Source organism: Heterodontus francisci, chromosome 2, assembly GCF_036365525.1.
Source record: "Heterodontus francisci isolate sHetFra1 chromosome 2, sHetFra1.hap1, whole genome shotgun sequence".
NCBI lineage: Eukaryota > Metazoa > Chordata > Chondrichthyes > Heterodontiformes > Heterodontidae > Heterodontus > Heterodontus francisci.
Window position 1 is genome coordinate 55970230 of NC_090372.1, and position 17821 is coordinate 55988050.

A 17821-nucleotide genomic window follows, 5' to 3' on the forward strand; every position below is an offset into this window, starting at 1 on the left:
CTCCTCTAGAATCTTTTAAAATGCACAGATGTAATCTGTCCACACCAGGGGTTTTATCCTCTTTGAATTTTTTTAGTTCATTTAATATTTCTGCTCTTTATTTTCAATTCACTTATATCATTTCCAATCTTATCTGCTGGCTGCACCTGCACCAAGCATCAGGGAGGACCTCCAAACTTTCCTGCAGCGCTGCCACCCCAGCCTGCTACTGAGTGCCCACCTCCAGGCAGTTAAACATCCTCCCAATGGATCGAGAAACTGGAGGCTAACTGAAAAATTACAGTCTTCCTTCTTTAAATGGGGTTAACAAGGCTGTTCATGAGCCTAACTGGCTACCTGCTGTATGGGGTGAGTAGCTCTGCCAGTCCCGAACTCACCTTGGCAAAAATAGCCGACATCAGGAACGGGTTTGAGAAACCAGCATACTAGCTGATGCCAGAATTTTCGGGCCCCCTCTGCCTCTGTTCACACCCTTACAGTGCCTGAAAATTCAGTTATGGTTATATGGTGACCAAGGTTGGAAAATAAATATTCCAGGGTATACAACGTTTCAAAAAGACAAGCAGAATGGAAAAGGAGGAGTAGCCCTGATAGTTAAGGATGACATAAGGATAGTAGTATAAAGGATCATGGCTCAGAGAATCAGGAAGTAGAATCAGTATGGGTGGAGATTAGGAATAACAAGGATCAGAGAACATTAGTGGGAGTAGCTTATAGGCCCCCTAACCGTAGGTTTGTCATCAAATTTAGAGCCCATGGAATAAAAGGGACAATATGGATATGAAATTGGCTGGAAACAGAAAGTAATTGTGAATGGTTGTTTTTCAGGCTGGAGGAAGGTATATAGTGGGGTTCAAAATTTGCAGATGACACAAAATGTGGAAGTATTGTGAACCGAGAGGAGGATAACGATAAACTTCAAGAGGACATAGACAGGCTGGTGGAATGGGTGGACAAGTGGCAGATGAAATTTAATGCAGAAAAGTGTGAAGTGATTCATTTTGGTAGGAAGAATGAGGAGAGGCATTATAAATTAAAGGGTACCATTCTATATGTGAACAAATCATTGAAGGTTGTAGGGCAGGTTGAGAAAGCAGTTAATAAAGCATGTGGGATCCTGGGTTTTATAAATAGGGGCACAGAGTACAAAAATAAGGAAGTTATAATAAACCTGTATAAAACACTGGTTTGGTCTCAACTGGAGTATTGAGTCCTAGAGTCATCGAGCCATTTATGGTATAGAAGGAGGCTATTCAGCCCATTGAGTCCATGCCAGCTCTCCGTGGAGCAATCCAGTCAGTCCCACTCTCCCACTCAATCCCCATAGCCGTGCAAATATATTACCTTTAAGTGCCCATCCAAGTTCTGTTTGAAATCATTGTATTTCTCCACTTCCACCACACTGGTGAGCAGCGGGTTCCACTCGCTTCGTAAAAACGATCTTCCTCACATTTCCCCTGCATCTCTTTTCCAAAACTTTCAATCTGTGTCCCCTTGTCCTTGTACCATTAGTTAATGGGAACGGTTTTTCCTTTTCTAACTTATCTAAGCTTGTCATAATCATGTACACCTCTATCAAATCTCCTCCCAATCTCCTTTGCTCCAGGGAGAACAATCCCAGCTTTTCCAACCTAACCTTGTAACTAAAACTATCCATGTCCTGTTGCAGGTGGTTTGTATCATCCTCACTGTTTGCCACGCCTCCAAATTTGGTATCATCAGCAAATTTTGAAATTCTACTCTGTATACCAAAATCCAAGTCATTTATATATTGCAAAAAAAGTAGTGGTCCTAGCATTGACCCTTGGGGAACACTATCCTCCAGTCTGAAAAACAACCATTTAGCATAACTCTCTGCTTTTTGTTCTTTAGCCAATTTTTTGTTTAATTGGACACTGACCCTCCTAATTCCATGAGCCTCAATTTTGTTAACCAGCCTTTTATGTGGTACTTTTTCCAAACGCTTTCTTAAAATCCATATAGACAACACCCATCACATTCCCTTCATCAAGCATGATCTACCTTTTACAAATCCATGCTGGCTATCCTTACTTAACTCAAACCTCTCCAAGTGCCTGTTGATTTTTTCCCTGATTATTGTTTCTAAAACCTTACCCACCTCTGATGTTAAACTAACAGGCCTGTAATTTCTAGGACTGTCCTTACACCCTTTCTTGAATACGAGTGTCACATTTGTCACTCTCCAATCCTCTGGCAACTCCCTCATATCTAGGGAAGAATGGAAGATTATGGCCGCCCTTTATGTCCCGATCTGGGCACCACACTTTCGGAAGGACGTTAAGGCATTAGAGCGGGTGCAGTAAAGATGCACGAGAATGGTTCCAGGGATGCGGAACTTCACAGTTACATGGATAGGTTGGAGAAGCTAGGTCTCCTTGGAGAAGAATAGATTTGATAGAGGTGTCCAAAATCATGAGGGATCTGGACAGAGTAGATAGGGAGAAACTGTTCCCATTGGCCATAAGATCCAGAACCACAGGATATGGAGATAGTCAAAAGAAGCACCATCTTGATTTGGAAATATATCGCCATTCCTTCACTGGGGCTGGGTTAAAATCCTGAAACTCCTTCCCTAACAGCACTGTGGGTGTACCTACATCATATGGACTGCAGTGGTTCAATGAGGCGGCGCACCACTTAATTTCTTGCAGATCCCTCCCCCTACCCCCATTTAAAGCCTTTGCAATTTGCTCTTTACTCTTCTTGCTTGTACATTGGTCCCATTCTGGTTCAGCTTTTTCCTGACCCAGTTACTGGTGCCAGTGTCCCATGAAAATAAACCTCTCCCATGCCAGCACTTTAGCCACGTGGTTAATTCTCCTGATATCTACGCCAATTTACATGTGGCTCAGGCAATAATCCAGAGATTACCCTCGAGGTCCTGCTTTTTAATTTAGCTCCTAACTCTTGATACTCCTTTTTCAGACCTTCCTCCCTTTTCCTACCTATGATGTTAGTTCCCGCATGGACTGCAGCAACTGGATTTTCCCCCTCCCTTTCCAAATTCCGTTCCAGCCACCTCAAGATATTCCTCACCCTGGTACCGGTAGGTGACGCACCTTTTTGGGACACTTGTGCCAGTGTTGCCAAGGGTGTCAGAAACTGCTATTTTGCTGAAGTCAGAGTTTCTCCACAGCAATCAGTTGCAGTTGGCCTGGTCCAATCTAGACCTCCTTTGTTATCTCTTCCCCACCCCCACCTCACTTGCTTATAACCTGTGACTTTTCTAATATTTGTCAATTCCGAAGAAGGGTCACTGACCCGAAACGTTAACTCTGCTTCTCTTTTCACAGATGCTGCCAGACCTGCTGAGTGGTTCCAGCATTTCTTGTTTTTATTTCAGATTTCCAGCATCCGCAGTATTTTGCTTTTATTATAGTTGCAGTGTAGAAACTGATCAATTAGAAAAAAGCCAGGAAATTATTTTGAGCCATTTCTTTGGACTGATTCTTTAACACTATAGCTGACCCTGACTCTAATTTCCTAAGATGAATGCCTTAGTTGCACCCATATTGAAGCGTTTTATGTAAGTGCCATGGGCCTAATAATTAAATTGAGATCTGGGATGCACATAGACAGAGGGGGAGAAAGAGACATAGAGAGGGAGAGAGAAAGATGAAGAGAGAGAGAGAGTGAGAGAGAGAGTGAGAGACAGACAGACACAGAGAGAAAGACAGACAAAGAGAGAGAGAGACAGACAGACAGAGAGACACACAGACTGACACAGAGAGAGGGAGATATACACACACACAGAGGGAGAGAGCGAGACATGGGGGGGGGGAGAGAGAGAGGCAGAGATACAGGACAGGGGAGAGAGAGAGAGACAGACACAGAGAAAGGGAGAGAGAGATGCACACAGAGTGAGGGCAAGAGAGCAACACAGAGAGACAGAGACTCAGACACAAAGAGAGAGAGGAGAGACAGAGAGAGTGAGGTGAGAGAGAGAGAGACACACACACAGAGGGATAGACAGACAGACAGACAGACACAGAGATAGAGGGGAGACAGAGCAATAGAGAGGGGAGAGATGGACACATAGAAAGAGAGAGACAGACAGAGAAGGGAGGGGGGGAGAGAGCGAGATCAAGGTCACTCCTGACAGATGGACATCTATCTGAAATACTCTGCATTGCTAAATTAACTGTGCGGCAGACGTTGACTACTTGTGCAAGCAAAAATGCAAAAACAATATTAGAATATTAGATATCTCACTAAATCAGTGTTCAACATAGTGACAAGGAAGTAAGTTAATAAATTAGTCTCATTTAAATCTTGTTCACAAAAATGCTTATTTTTTTGTTGTTTTGATTAATAGTAAAGTAAATGTCTCATGTCTTTATCTTTCTGAAATTTACTCACCGACCCCCAATGTAGGACAAAAATTGTATATGGCCCCTCACGCAAAAAGGTTGGACACCCCTGCTGTAGCGTTTTAGTGTGTTAGTGGCATCAGTGATCAGTTCTTTGCTCAGAGGCCCAGCTTGATTGGCAGCTGGGCCTTCAGTTGGATGGGGAGCTGTCTCCTGACCACAGCAGCAGGTAGATCTGCGCTGGGATTGGGGTTCAATTGGTGATTGGAGATGGGTGGTGGGTGTTCAATCAGGGGGGAGCAGTGATCTGTGGTGGACATCTGGAATGGGTGGGGGGGGGGGTGTCCAGAAGAGGAAGCCACTGATCCTAGCCTGATGTGGGGGAGGTCAGATCCTGAGGGGGTAGACCCTGTGGAGATTGGGGATGGGGTGGTTGCTCTGATTGCGGAGACTCCTCTGGCAGACCCTGGATCCAGGGGTAAGTGTGAAGGCACTTACCTCTTGGATCCACTAAGTTCTTGCTTCACCTCAAGGAAGCTTCCGGTTCAGGAAACCCAGCTGACAACAGTAAAACTCAAAAGCTGAACAACAATGAGGTTCACAGCTTCATCATCGTATTTAAAGCTGCAACTTACCTTCTTGGATCGGTTGGCTGCCTGTCCACCTTCCAGCTTCAGTTAGAAATAGAAATGGGCCAGTTGGAGGCGGGTTTGGATTGGGAAGTGGACTTTTCTAACTTTAAACCCCCACCCAACACAATACCGTCCTTTTTTGCAGTTAAAACCCCCCATTGAATCCATTTTCACCAATGTTTGGCTATTTGGCAATATCTGTTGGAAGTTAGGAACGTGACAATATTTGCTGGTGATCCTTATACACACACTATAGTTTAGCAGTGCTATGCTATGATGGACCAGCAGCAAAATCTTTGAGGGCAATTTTACCATCAACGTATGCTTATCCAACTCCTCTCTGCAAGATGAAATGCCTCATTGTGGAACTATTGCTCAGTTGAACAAAAGACAGATGGTATTCACTTAACTGACGCATAGTGTTTGACAAGATTTGACCCTTTGCCTTATACATAAGAGCAAAATATTCTGATACTTGGACTATTGACAACCCACGTGAAGGATAGTTTGGTTTCCTGCTTTACTGTACACACCATTTTGACTTGGAACTATATCGCTGTTCCTTCACTGTCGCTGGGTCAAAATCCTGGAACTCCCTTCCTAACAGCTCTGTTGGTATACCTACACCCCAAGGATTGTAGGGGTTCAAGAAGTCAGCTCACCATCACCTTCTCAAGGGCAATTAAGGATGGGCAACAAATGCTGGCCTAGCCAGCGATGCCCACATCCCACAAATGAATAAAAAAAAGTTACCTGAAACATCCAGGTACTCCAGGTTGGGACACCGGGAAACAACGTCATAGAGTGCTTCATTAGAGATGTTGTAACAGCCTGGCACTTCTAGCTGTCGTAGCTCTGGACAGCACTGAGCAATGGTGTAGAGGCCCCTGTCTGTAAGCCGCCTGCAGCTTTGAACGATGACCGTTTCCAACATGAGACATACATTAGGTGTGTCCTGACACAACCTTCGGGTAAGCACCCGGAGAGCTCTGTCCACATTCATTGTTTCACCTGTCAGACGAATAGTCCTCCACAGTCGTGGGTCCCAGCACAGGTTGTACCATCGCCGGCAGACCCTTGCGCATCGACACAGCTGGTTGGTAGGAAGGTGTGAAAACATCTGGATCAAAGTTTGGTCTGGTAGCCTGTCAATGGGAGCTTGTTCTTTCTGCAACCTTGACGCTGGCCTGATGGCACACTGGGGTATGAGGAACAGCGGCTGGGAATGGATCATAGCAATGGTCTCCCCTGTGACAGAAGATGACGAGGTGGACGAACCTTGGCCATTTTGAAAAGATTGCGCATTCTGAGGACAGATCAGTGCAGGGCTTGGTGTGCTCAACGTCCGCATACTCAAGTCTGAATCTGGAATACATGCAGAAAACCTGCATTAGTGAGCAATAATATTGGAATTACATAAAGATACAGCATAGAAACAAGGCATTCTACCCAACAGGTCCATGCTGGTGGTTATGTTCCACATGAGCCTCCTCCCACTCTACTTCATCTAACCTCATCAGCATAATCTCCTGGACAACACTGCTCTTTCTCCCTCAGTAATTACCTAACCTCCCCTTAATGCATCAAATTATCACATGAATAGTCATATACTGTACATGATGCATTTCATTCAGTGCTTGCATTTTATCCAAGGCAATAGTAGCATATTTATCACTAGTAAAAGTCTGATCGACCAGTACGGCAAGTGCTGGTGTTATTTTCTGTGCTGCTCATTATTTTCTTCATGCTCTGCTCTGAAACAATTGTGCATCAGACTTACCAAGGGCTGATATTATAATAATGATATAATAATGACTACACCGGGTGTCCAGGAAGGTAAAATCATCTAACACAGAAGGGACACCCGGGATCATTCCTCCATCACCCTTGACACCTCGTCCCCTTCCCACAACACCTTCCCATACAATCGCAGGAGGTGTAACACCTGGCCTTCACCTCCTCTCTCCTCACAATCCAAGGCCCCAAACACTCCTTACAGGTGAAGTAGCAATCTACTTGTACTGCTTTCAATTTAGTATATTGTATTCGCTGCTGACAATGTGGTCTCTCCAGTGTAGAGGATCGGGCAACCACTTTGCGGAACACCTCCGTTCAGTCCGCAAGCATAACCCCGACCTTTCGGTTGCTTGCCATTTTAATTCACTACCTTGCTCTCACGCCCACATTTCTGTCCTTGGCCTGCTGCAGTGTTCCAGTGAAGTTCAACGCAAGCTTGAGGAACAGCACCTCATCTTCCGATTAGGCACTCTACAGCCTTCTGGACCCAACAATGAGTTCAACAATTTCAGACCATGACCCCTATTTTGATTTGTGTGTTTTTTACCCATGTGCCGGTCTTAAACTTATTTTTCATGCTTTTACTGAAAAGCTGTTCATTATTCTGCCATTAACACTCTCTCTGGACAAAGTAGTTGTCTTTTACTACAACTACTACCACTCCCTTTGTCTATTGTTCCAATGACATCTTTGTCATTTAATCCCTCCCACCGTCTGCCCAATCACAGACCCCTTTTATTCGTCTTCCCCACCCCCATGCCTTTACTTGCTCATTTCTAACTTTTGCCAGTTCTGATGAAAGGTCATCGACCTGAAACGTTAACTCTGCTTCTCCATAGATGCTGCCAGACCTGTTGAGTATTTCCAGCACTTTCTGTTTTCATTAAGGATATGAACAACTTCCGCTATTCAGATCGCTACTGCCACATAAAGTGGATTAGTTGGTGGTAGATTAATATTATTACCAATCCCTAACCAGGCCATATCCAGGCCACAGCAGCTGTTTAAAAAGATGGGGAAGATAAATGCCTGCCAATGATATTTTGCTACTGGATCCAGATACTACCAGAAGGGAAATCCCATGTCCAAAGTGACAGAACTGAAGCGCAACACTTGTTGACATCTCACTGGCTCAACTCCCAGAATTTTCTGGGGTTAGCCTCATGACTCATTCATGGAACAAGTTCCCAACCTATTATTGGGCCTGGAACTGAAAGCTCCCCAAAAGGGGTTGGGAAATTGCATGCATTTGTAGCCATTAAAAGACTACTGTTAAAATAGAAAGTGATATAACAATATAATAAAAGCAAAATACTGCGGATGCTGGAAATCTGAAATAAAAACAATAAATGCTGGAAATACTCAGCAGGTCTGGCAGCATTTGTGGAGAGAGAAGTGATACAAGACTGTTAAAACCAGGTGAGAAAGAGGTCTAGGGTTCCCTCTCAGCCTTCACCTGGTTTTACTGTAACAGGGTTTAATTTTAAACACAGTGTTTTTAGCTTCCCCTTGGTGAATCCTTGTTCACCGCTTTCCAATTATAAGGCAAAGAAACCAGCATAAACAGGCTTTCTTAGGTTTGAAAGAAGAAAAGTTTAAATTTATTAATCTCAAACTTAAACTCTAATTTGGTTGACGCCTACGGATACACGACACGTCCACGCTAGCATGCATATGCGATACACACATGCAAATAGAGACAGAAAAGAGCAGAAGAAATAAAGTGGAATAGTTTGAGGCAATATCTGAAGAGTATTTGTTATGGGTCTTCGAGCACACTGTAGAGTCCTTGATTGTAGGTAGATCTTGCTTTTCATTGGGGCCCAGTATTCTTTTTAAACCTTGTTCTCTCTTGAGGTTCATATGTCTTCAGTGGATTCAGAGGCTTGTGAGAAAGAAATGGGAGCAGACAGACAGGGGAGGCTGTGGCGAGCCAGCCAGGAGAGATCTTCTCAGTCCAGGAGCATTCTGCTTTCTTTGTCCAAACTGTTGGCACAAATTCAAAAAACTCAGGTTGCCCAGCAGGTTAGTCATGTGACTAGCTGGTTTAACCATGTCCATTTGTGTATTCGGCCATCTTAGCAGTCAACCCAGAATGTGAGCTCCCCCACCTTCAATGTCTGGTGATCAAAAGTCCATTGTGGATTGAATGTTTCAGGGAACGGCTGCTTTGTCCTTCCAAACACTGGCTGTTAATATGCAAATCTCTTTTCCAGCCACAGATGATCTATTTAACAAGTCCTTTCGTCACTCCAGTAACAGTTTAAAATCAATGTTCAATACAAAATGAATATGCCTCATTCTTGGCAGGTGGGGGCCTAGCATGACAAGACCAACAACAACTAATATTTATGTAGTGCCATTAATGTAATAAACCATTCCAAGGCACTTCACAGGAGCATTATAAAACAAAATATGACACTGAGCCACATAAGGAGATATTAGGTCAGATGACCAAAAGCTTGGTCAAAGAGGTTTTAAGGAGTATCTTAAAGGAGGAAAGCTAGATATTAAGGTGGAGAGGTGTAGGGAGGGTACTCCAGAGCTGAGGGCACAGGCAACTGAAGGCATGGCCACCAATGGTGGAACAATTAAAATTGGGAATGTTCAAGAATCCAGAATTAGAGGAGCAGAGATATCTTGGAGGGTTGTGGGTGTGAAAGAGATTACAGAGATAGGGAGGGGTGAGGCCATGGAAGGATTTGAAAACAATTTGAGAATTTTAAAATCAAGACCTTGCTTGACCAGGAGCCAATGTAAGTTAATCAGCACAGGGGTATTGGGTGAACGGGACTTGTTGCAAGTTAAGACTTGGGCAGCAGAGTTTTGGATGACCTCAAGTTTATAGAGAGTAGAATGTGGGACACCAGCCAGGAGTGCATGGTGCACAAATGAGGGTTTCAGCAGCAGAAGAGCTGAGATGGGTGAAAACAGCCATTTACTTCTGGAAAAAAATAATCTTAATGTTTACAAAAAAGTTTTTTTTTTAATTTCAGCATCCCCAAATGCTGTATTGTGGGGGTTGGGGGGGTGGGGGGGGGGACATGGCTAGCAAAATAAATGCAGAGTGCACTGGTACAGCATACAAACTCTCTGCTTAATGGTTGATGAAGTGGGAGTCCTGCTTCTGAAGTGGGTGTGAGAAGAGTTGCCTTGTTTAGAATTCTGGAGCACATATAGCATGTCTGTCAGGAGGTGACAGCCAGGTGCATTGCTGTGGACAATGCCTGGGAACAGATGTGGAAGAAGATAGCATACTTTAAGGCAGCTGTTAAGCTAAACAGAAATGCTTAGTAATGCATGCATGTATGCAACAAAGTGCTACACACCAACTTGTTCCAAAATTACTGCAGGTCCATCCCAAGATGTCACACCTCTTGCGTTGTTATTGTGAATGCTCAATACTCCAAGAGGGGACACAGTCAAATTGCAGCTCACAACTGAACTATTGACTCATTCACACCCTCAAAGGATTTCACCCAAAAAATAATAGTACTGTTGCATGTTGCAAGGTCACTCTTACTGACATTATAGACATATAAGATGGGCTGCAGGGCAGGATGGTCTTATATAGAACATAGAACAGTACAGCACAGTACAGGCCCTTCGGCCCACGATGTTGTGCCAAACCTTTAACCTACTCTAAGACCAAACTAACTACCTACCCTTCATTCTACTATCATCCATGTACCTATCCAAGAGTCGCTTAAATGCCCCTAATGTATCTGCTTCTACTACCACCGCTGGCAGTGCATTCCACGCACCCACCACTCTCTGTGTAAAGAACCTACCTCTGACATCTCCCCAAAACCTTCCTCCAATCACCTTAAAATTATGCCCCCTGGTGATAGCCCTTTCCACCCTGGGAAAAAGTCTCTGGCTATCCACTCTATCTATGCCTCGCATAATCTTGTACCCCTCTATCAAGTCACCTCTCATCCTTCTTCGCTCCAATGAGAAAAGCCCTAGCTCACTCAATCTTTCTTCGTAGGACATGCCCTCCAGTCCAGGCAGCATCCTGGTAAATCTCCTCTGCACCCTCTCTAAAGCTTCCACATCCTTCCTATAATGAGGCGACCAGAACTGAACACAATATTCCAAGTGTGGTCGAACCAGGGCCTTATAGAGCTGCAGCATAACCTCGCGGCTCTTAAACGCAATCCCCCTGTTAATGAAAGCCAACACACCATACGCCTGCTTAACAACCCTATCAACTTGGGTGGCAACTTTGAGCGATCTATGGACATGGACCCCAAGATCCCTCTGTTCCTCCACACTACCAAGAATCCTGTCTTTAAGCCTGTATTCCGCATTCAAATTCGACCTTCCAAAATGAATCACTTCACATAGAGTAGGTACTGGGAAAGGGGGAGGTGAAGTGGAGTTGTGGAGGGAATTGGAGCAGGCACAGGAATTCCTGCTCCCTCTGGTCCTACAGAAATAAAAATATTGAAAATTTTACTTACCATTTTGTGGGTGGCCTTCAGCACTTCTTTAAGGGGCGTTGGTTAGGCCAGACTTTAGAAAGAACATGAATGCTTTGGACAAGTTGCAGACAAGAATGTTTCCAGGGATGAGGGATTACTGTTATGTGGATAGACTGAAGAATCTGGGGTTGTTTTCCTTAGAGCCATGGAGTCTGAGAGGAGATTTGATAGAGTCATGATGGGTTTAGATAGAACAAATAAAGAGAAATTGTTTCCAATGGCTGAGGGGCGATAGCCAGAGGGCACAGATTTAAGACGATTGGCAAAATGACAAAAAGCTTTTTTACGCAACGAGTGGCTAGGATTTGGAATGCACTGCCTGATAGGGTGGTGGAAACAGATTCAACAGTTGCTTTCAAAAGGGAATTGGATAAATACTTGAAGGAGAAAAAGTTGCTTTCAATGTAGGTAAATGTGAGGACATCCACTTTGGATCAAAAAATAGATCAAAGTTTTTCTAAATGGTGAAAAACTAGAAAGAGTGGAAGTCCAAAAAGACATAGGTTGGAATTTTATGCTCTCCCCCGTGGCAGGTTTGGAGGTGGGAAGAACATAAAATCGGGTGGGATGGCGGCATGGGGGTGGACCCGCCATCATCCCGCCGCCGCTGAAATTTAGTCCGGGACAGGAAGGCCTGTGAATAGCCTTCCTGCCCTGCCGCCAATTGAGACCCTTAACAGGGTAATTAACCCCCAGTTAAGGGCCTCGTCCCGCTGCAGCCACACGAAAAACCGTTCGAGCTGCTTCCTGGCTCTGGGTGGGCGGGAGGGGGGGGGTCACTCATTCAAAGACACTTAGCGCCTGATCGAGGGACTCGGCATCGGGAAGGGGGGGGCCTTTGAGGGGCATTCCCCTGCCCTTGCTGCTGACCCCCCTCCACCCCCTCCCCCACGATCGCCCCCTCACAAGACCTCTCCTGTCCTTACCTATCTTAGGCCTGGTTCCAGCACCATTCCTCAGTGTCTGCTCGCTGCAGCTACAACAGCAGCCACCGTCTCTGCTTCCAGCGATGGGGCCCTAAATCCCATGGAAGGCCCGTCGCTCTCCATTTAAGTGCCTAATTGGCACTAAATTTGGCAGGCCTTCTGTAGAAGAGGCGACGCGGGAATCTCAGGATTGGTTTCCCTGACATCGAGACCACCGCTGTTAGCATAAAATTCCCGCATAGGGTCAATATACATAGATCATGAAAATATCATGGATAGGTATGGAAAATAATCAAAAGATCTCTTGGAATGTTGGCCTTTATATCTAGAGGAGTAGAGTACAAGGGGGCAGAAGTCATGCTCCAGCTATACAATGCCCTGCTTAGATCACACCTGGAGTATTGTGTTAAGTTCTGGGCATCATACTTTATGAAGGATATATCGGCCTTGGAGGGAGTGCTGTGTAGATCTACCAGAAGAATACCTAGACTCCAAAGGTTAAACTACAGGAGAGATTACAAAAAATAGAATTGTATTCCCTGGAATTTTGAAGATTAAGGGGGGGACGATCAAAGTTTTCAAAATATTAATGGGAACTGATAGAGTAGATAGAGAGAAACTATTTCCACTCAAGTCTAGGACTAGTGTACATAGCCTAAAAATTAGAGCCAGCACTTTCAGGAGTGAAATAAAAACAGAAAGTGCCAAAAATACTCAGTTTAGGTCTGAAATGTTAACTCGGTTTCTCTCTCCACAGATGCTGCCAGACCTGCTGAGTATTTCCAGCATTTTCTGTTTATATTTCAGATTGCCAGCATCTGCAATATTTTGCTTTCAGGAGTGAAGTTTGGAAACACTTCTATATGCAAAGTATGGTAGAAGTCTGGAACTCTCTTCTGCAACAGTACTTAACGCTCGTTCAATTGTTAATTTTAAACTTGAGATTGGTAGTTTTTTGTTATCTAAATGTATGAAAGAATATAGGGTAAAGATGGGTATATGAAGTTCAGCCACATATCAGCCATGATCTCACTGAATGGCAGTACAGGCTCGAGGGATTAAACAGCCTATTCCTGTTCCCATGTTCCTATAGGAAGAATAACAATTGCTAGTCCATGTGACCATTTCACTCATTGACCTTGTGGCATAAATGCAAAAAGGCATTTCTGCTTTCTTATTTCAAACATGCCCTGCCAGGCTCTGCTTCAGACTGGAAAATTACCATTACAAATAGTTAGACAAATTTAAGAGTATACTGTGGATTATTTGCATATAACATTGTGCTTATTCCTCTTGTGGGGGCAAGAAATGATGCTGAATACATTTTTCAGTTTTACTGGAGATTTTAAATTTTAAATTTACATTTCTTCAGGTATGTTTCATGTTACTGTGTGTAATGCTGCGTATTCCTCCATCCCTCACTGTTTTCTCAAAGTCCCCTGTCAGGAAGGGAAAGATTAAGTATGCCTGGTCTTATGATAAATAGGTAAAGTGAGTCATGTAATGAGGCTGGAATGAACTCCTGAACTGACAGCTGTCACAATGCTGAATTACAATATGATATTATAAGGCAAAAGTGGGGTGTGCTGCTGTATTTACCTGTGGCCCTACAATTATTTTTACATATGATAGGAAATGTGGAAATAGTCATGAGGAAGCAGTGCTTTACTGCTGCAAACACTATGTAACACAATCCCAGTACTATGCACACTGCGAAGAAGAATCTGTCTTTCCCTTCGGGTGAGTAGCATGCTTTATTGCAAGGGTTCAGATTGTTTCAATGTCATGCATTTGAACAATGTGTAACTTTTAAAAATGTGAACAAATTAAACATGTTTCCTTTTTGACACAATAACAAGAGCTTCTCATTTTGGATTTAACCATTTACTGGGGTTTTCAACTGCAGACTCACTGGATGATTAAGCTCAAATTGGCTTTGGTATTCAATCATTCCCCTAAAGGCTTATAATACTCTTGGAGCACCTTCCGACAATGTATGTTGACAAAAATACGTTTGTATAGCTGTACAGTTGTTTAAAAGGAGATCATCATCATCAAAAGCATTTGGCAATTTTTTTCCCCACTCTGCCTTGTGAATCAGTGCCCTTAATACTACGAATTAGCAAAGCCCTTCCAACTCACTGTGAGCAGGCAACAGCAAATAGCATATATTAAGGGGTAGAATTTCCACTTTACTATGCTTGGGGCAGCTGTATGTTATGCCAGGTCTCTAAAGCTTCCCTGGAGTTTCTGGAGCTTCTCCAAAGTGATGTCACTGATGACCAGTTAACCTGTTTCTGGCAGTATTGGTTCAGGGGTATATGCTGACAAGAGCTCCCATGTTCTTCTTCAAATAGTGTCCACTGACATGTTGACCTGAACAGGCAGATAGGGCCTCAGTTTAAAAGCTCAACTGACAATGCAACACCCCTCAGTACCACACATAGGTTTCAGCTTAGAGATCAGTCGGAATGGCAGATTTGGTTCTCTTTAACAAGGATTCTCAACATTTTTGCTTCAGAGGCCCCCTACAGTATTAAAAATGTTCCATGCACCCCTTGTAACGCAAGCTTTTTTCTGTCTAAAGATTAGTTATACAATTAAATATATATAAATTACATATTTATTATTTTCATTTTACTTAATTTTTTTTATTCGTTCATGGGATGTAGGCATTGCTGGCTAGGACAACATTTATTGCCCATCCCGGATTGCCCTAGAGAAGGTGGTGGTGAGCTGCCTTCTTGAACCATTGCAGTCCTTGGGGTATAGGTACACCCACAGTGCTGTTTGGAAGGGAGTTCTAGGATTTTGACCAAGCAACAATGAAGGAATGGTAATATAGTTCCAAGTCAGGATGGTTTGTGGTTTGGAGGGGAACTTGCAGGTGGTGGTGTTCCTATGCATCTGCTTCCCTTGTCCTTCTAGGTGGTAGAGGCCACGGGTTTGGAAGGTGACTTTGATGGACCCTTGGTGAGTTGCTGCAGTGCATCTTGTAGATGGTACACACTGCTGCCATTCTGCGTCGGTGGTGGAGGGATTGAATCTTGAAGGTAGTGGATGGGGTGCCAATCAAACGGGCTGCTTTGTCCTGGATGGTGTCGAACTTCTTGAGTGTTGTTAGTCCAGGCAAGTGGAGAGTATTCCATCACGTTCCTGACTTGTAGATAGTGGACAGGCTTTGGGGAGACAGGAGGTGAGTTACTCGCTGAAGAATTCCCAGCCTCTGACCTGCTCTTGTAGCCACAGCATTTATGTGGCTGGTCCAGTTCAGTTTCTGGTCAATGGTAACCCTAGGATGTTGATCGTGGGGGATTCAGCGATGGAAATGCCATTGACCGTCAAGAGGAGATGGTTAGATTCTCTCTTGTTTGAGATGGCCATTGCCTGGCACTTGTGTGGCGCAAATGTTACTTGCCACTTATAGCCCAAGCCTGGATGTTGTCCAGGTCTTGCTCCATATGGACATCGGCTGCTTCAGTATCTGAGAAGTTATGAATGGTGCTGAACATTCTGCAATCATCAGCGAGCATCCCAACGTATGATCTTATGATGGAGGGAAGATCATTGATGAAGCTGCTGAAGATGGTTAGGCCTAGGACACTATCCTGAGGAACTTTTGCAGTGATGTCCTGGGACTGAGATGATTGACATCCAACAACCACAACCATCTTTCTTTGTGTTAGGTATGACTCCAACCAGCGGAGAGCTTTCCCCCTGATTCCCATTGACTGCAGTTTTGCTAGGGCTCCTTGATGCCATACTCAGTCAAATGCTGCCTTGATGTCAAGGGCAGTCACTCTCACCTCACCTCTGGAGTTCAGCACTTTTGTCCATGTTTGGACCAAGGCTGTAAAGAGGTTAGGAGTTGAGTGGCCCTGGCGGATCCCAAACTGAGCATCGGTGAGCAAGTTATTGCTGAGTAAGTGCCGCTTGTTGGCACTGTCGACGAACCCTTCCATTACTTTGCTGGTGATCAAGAGTAGCCTGATGGGGCAGTAATTAGCCGGGTTGGATTTCTCCTGCTTTTGTGCACAGGACATACCTGGTCAATTTTCCACATTGTCGGGTAGATGCCAGTGTTGTAGCTGTACTGGAACAGCTTGGCTAGGGGTGCAGCTAGTTCTGGAGCATAAGTCTTCAGCATTATTGCTGGAATGTTGTCAGGGCCTTTGCAATCTCCAGTTCCTTCAGCCACTTCTTGATATAACATGGAGTGAATCAGATTGGCTGAAAACTGGCATCTGTGATTCTGGGGTCATCAGGAGGAGGCCAAGATGGATCATCCACTTGGCACTTCTGGCTGAAGATGGACCCAAATGCTCCAGCCTTGTCTTTTGCACTGAAGTGCTGGGCTCCCCTATAGTTGAGCGTGGGGATATTTGTGGAACCTCTTCCTCCTGTCAGTTGTTTAATTGTCCAACATCATTCACGACTGGATGTGGCAGGACTACAGAGCTTACATCTTATCCGTTTGTTGTGGAATCGCTTAGCCCTGTCTTTTGTATGCTGTTTCTGCTCTTTGGTATGCAAGTATTGTCGCTGCACCTGGCTGACACCTCATTTTTAGGTATGCCTGGTGATGCTCCTGGCATGCCCTCCTGCACTCTTCGTTGAACTAGGGTTTGTCCCCTGGCCTGATGGTAATGGTAGAGTGGGGGCTATGAAGTCACAGATTGCAGTTGAACACAATTCTGTTGCTGTTGATGGCCCACAGTGTCTCATGGAGCCCAGTTCTGAGTTGCTAGATCTGTTCAAAATCTATCCCATTGAGCACAGTGATAGTGCCACACAACACGATAGAGGGTATCCTCAATGTGACAATGTGACTTTGTTTCGTCTCCACATGGACTGTGCGGTGATCATTTCTACCAATACTGTCATGGACAGATGCATCTGCGACAGGTAGATTGGTAAGAATGAGGTCAAGTAGGTTTTTCCCACTTGTTGGTTCCCTCACCACCCACTGCAGGCCGAGTCTAGCAGCTATGTCCTTTAGGACTCGGCCAGTAGTGGTGCTACTGAGCCACTCTCGGTGATGAACATTGAAGTCCCCCACCCAGAGTACATTTTGTACCCATGCTACCCTTAGTGCTTCTTCCAGTTGGTGTTCAACATGGAGATGCACTGATTCATCAGCCGAGGTGGCAGCAGTAGGCGGTAATCAGCAGGAGGATTCCTTGCCCATGTTTGACCTGATGCTATGAGACTTCATGGGGTCTGGCGTCAATGTTGAGGACTCCCAGAGCAACTCCCTCTCGTTTGTATACCATTGTGCCGCCACCTCTGGTGGGTCTTCCTGCCATTGGGACAAGGCATACCCGGGGATGGTGATGGTGGTGTCCAGGACATTGTCTGCAAGGTATGATTCCATGAGTATGACTATGTCAGGTTGTTGCTTGATTAGTCTGTGTGACTGCTCTCCCAGTTTTGGCACAAGCCCCCAGATATTAGTAAGGAGGACTTTGCAGGGTCGACAGGGTTGGGTTTGCCGTTGTTATTTCCAATGTCTAGGTCTTTGTAGCGGTTAGATACAACTGGGTGGCTTGCTAGGTCATTTCAGAGGGCAATTTAAGAGTCAGCCACATTGCTATAGGTCAGACCAGGTAAGGACAGCAGATTTCCTTCCCTAAAGGGCATTAGTGAAC

The 17821-nt window shown here is 44.6% G+C and overlaps 1 protein-coding gene across 8 annotated transcripts in view; it reads right to left on the minus strand.

Annotated features, from left to right (window-relative positions):
• fbxl7 (F-box and leucine-rich repeat protein 7) overlaps positions 1-17821 on the minus strand; it is a 530556-nt gene that overhangs the window by 13338 nt on the left and 499397 nt on the right. For 7 of the 8 annotated variants that reach the window (XM_068050426.1, XM_068050392.1, XM_068050401.1 and 4 more), the window contains one exon: positions 5717-6328. In XM_068050426.1, coding sequence (XP_067906527.1) covers positions 5717-6314 — 598 coding nt within the window. In that variant the 5' untranslated portion in view covers positions 6315-6328. Of the gene's footprint in view, positions 1-5716; positions 6329-11226; positions 11284-17821 lie in introns of those variants that run through there. The other variant, XM_068050453.1, reaches the window with a different exon arrangement.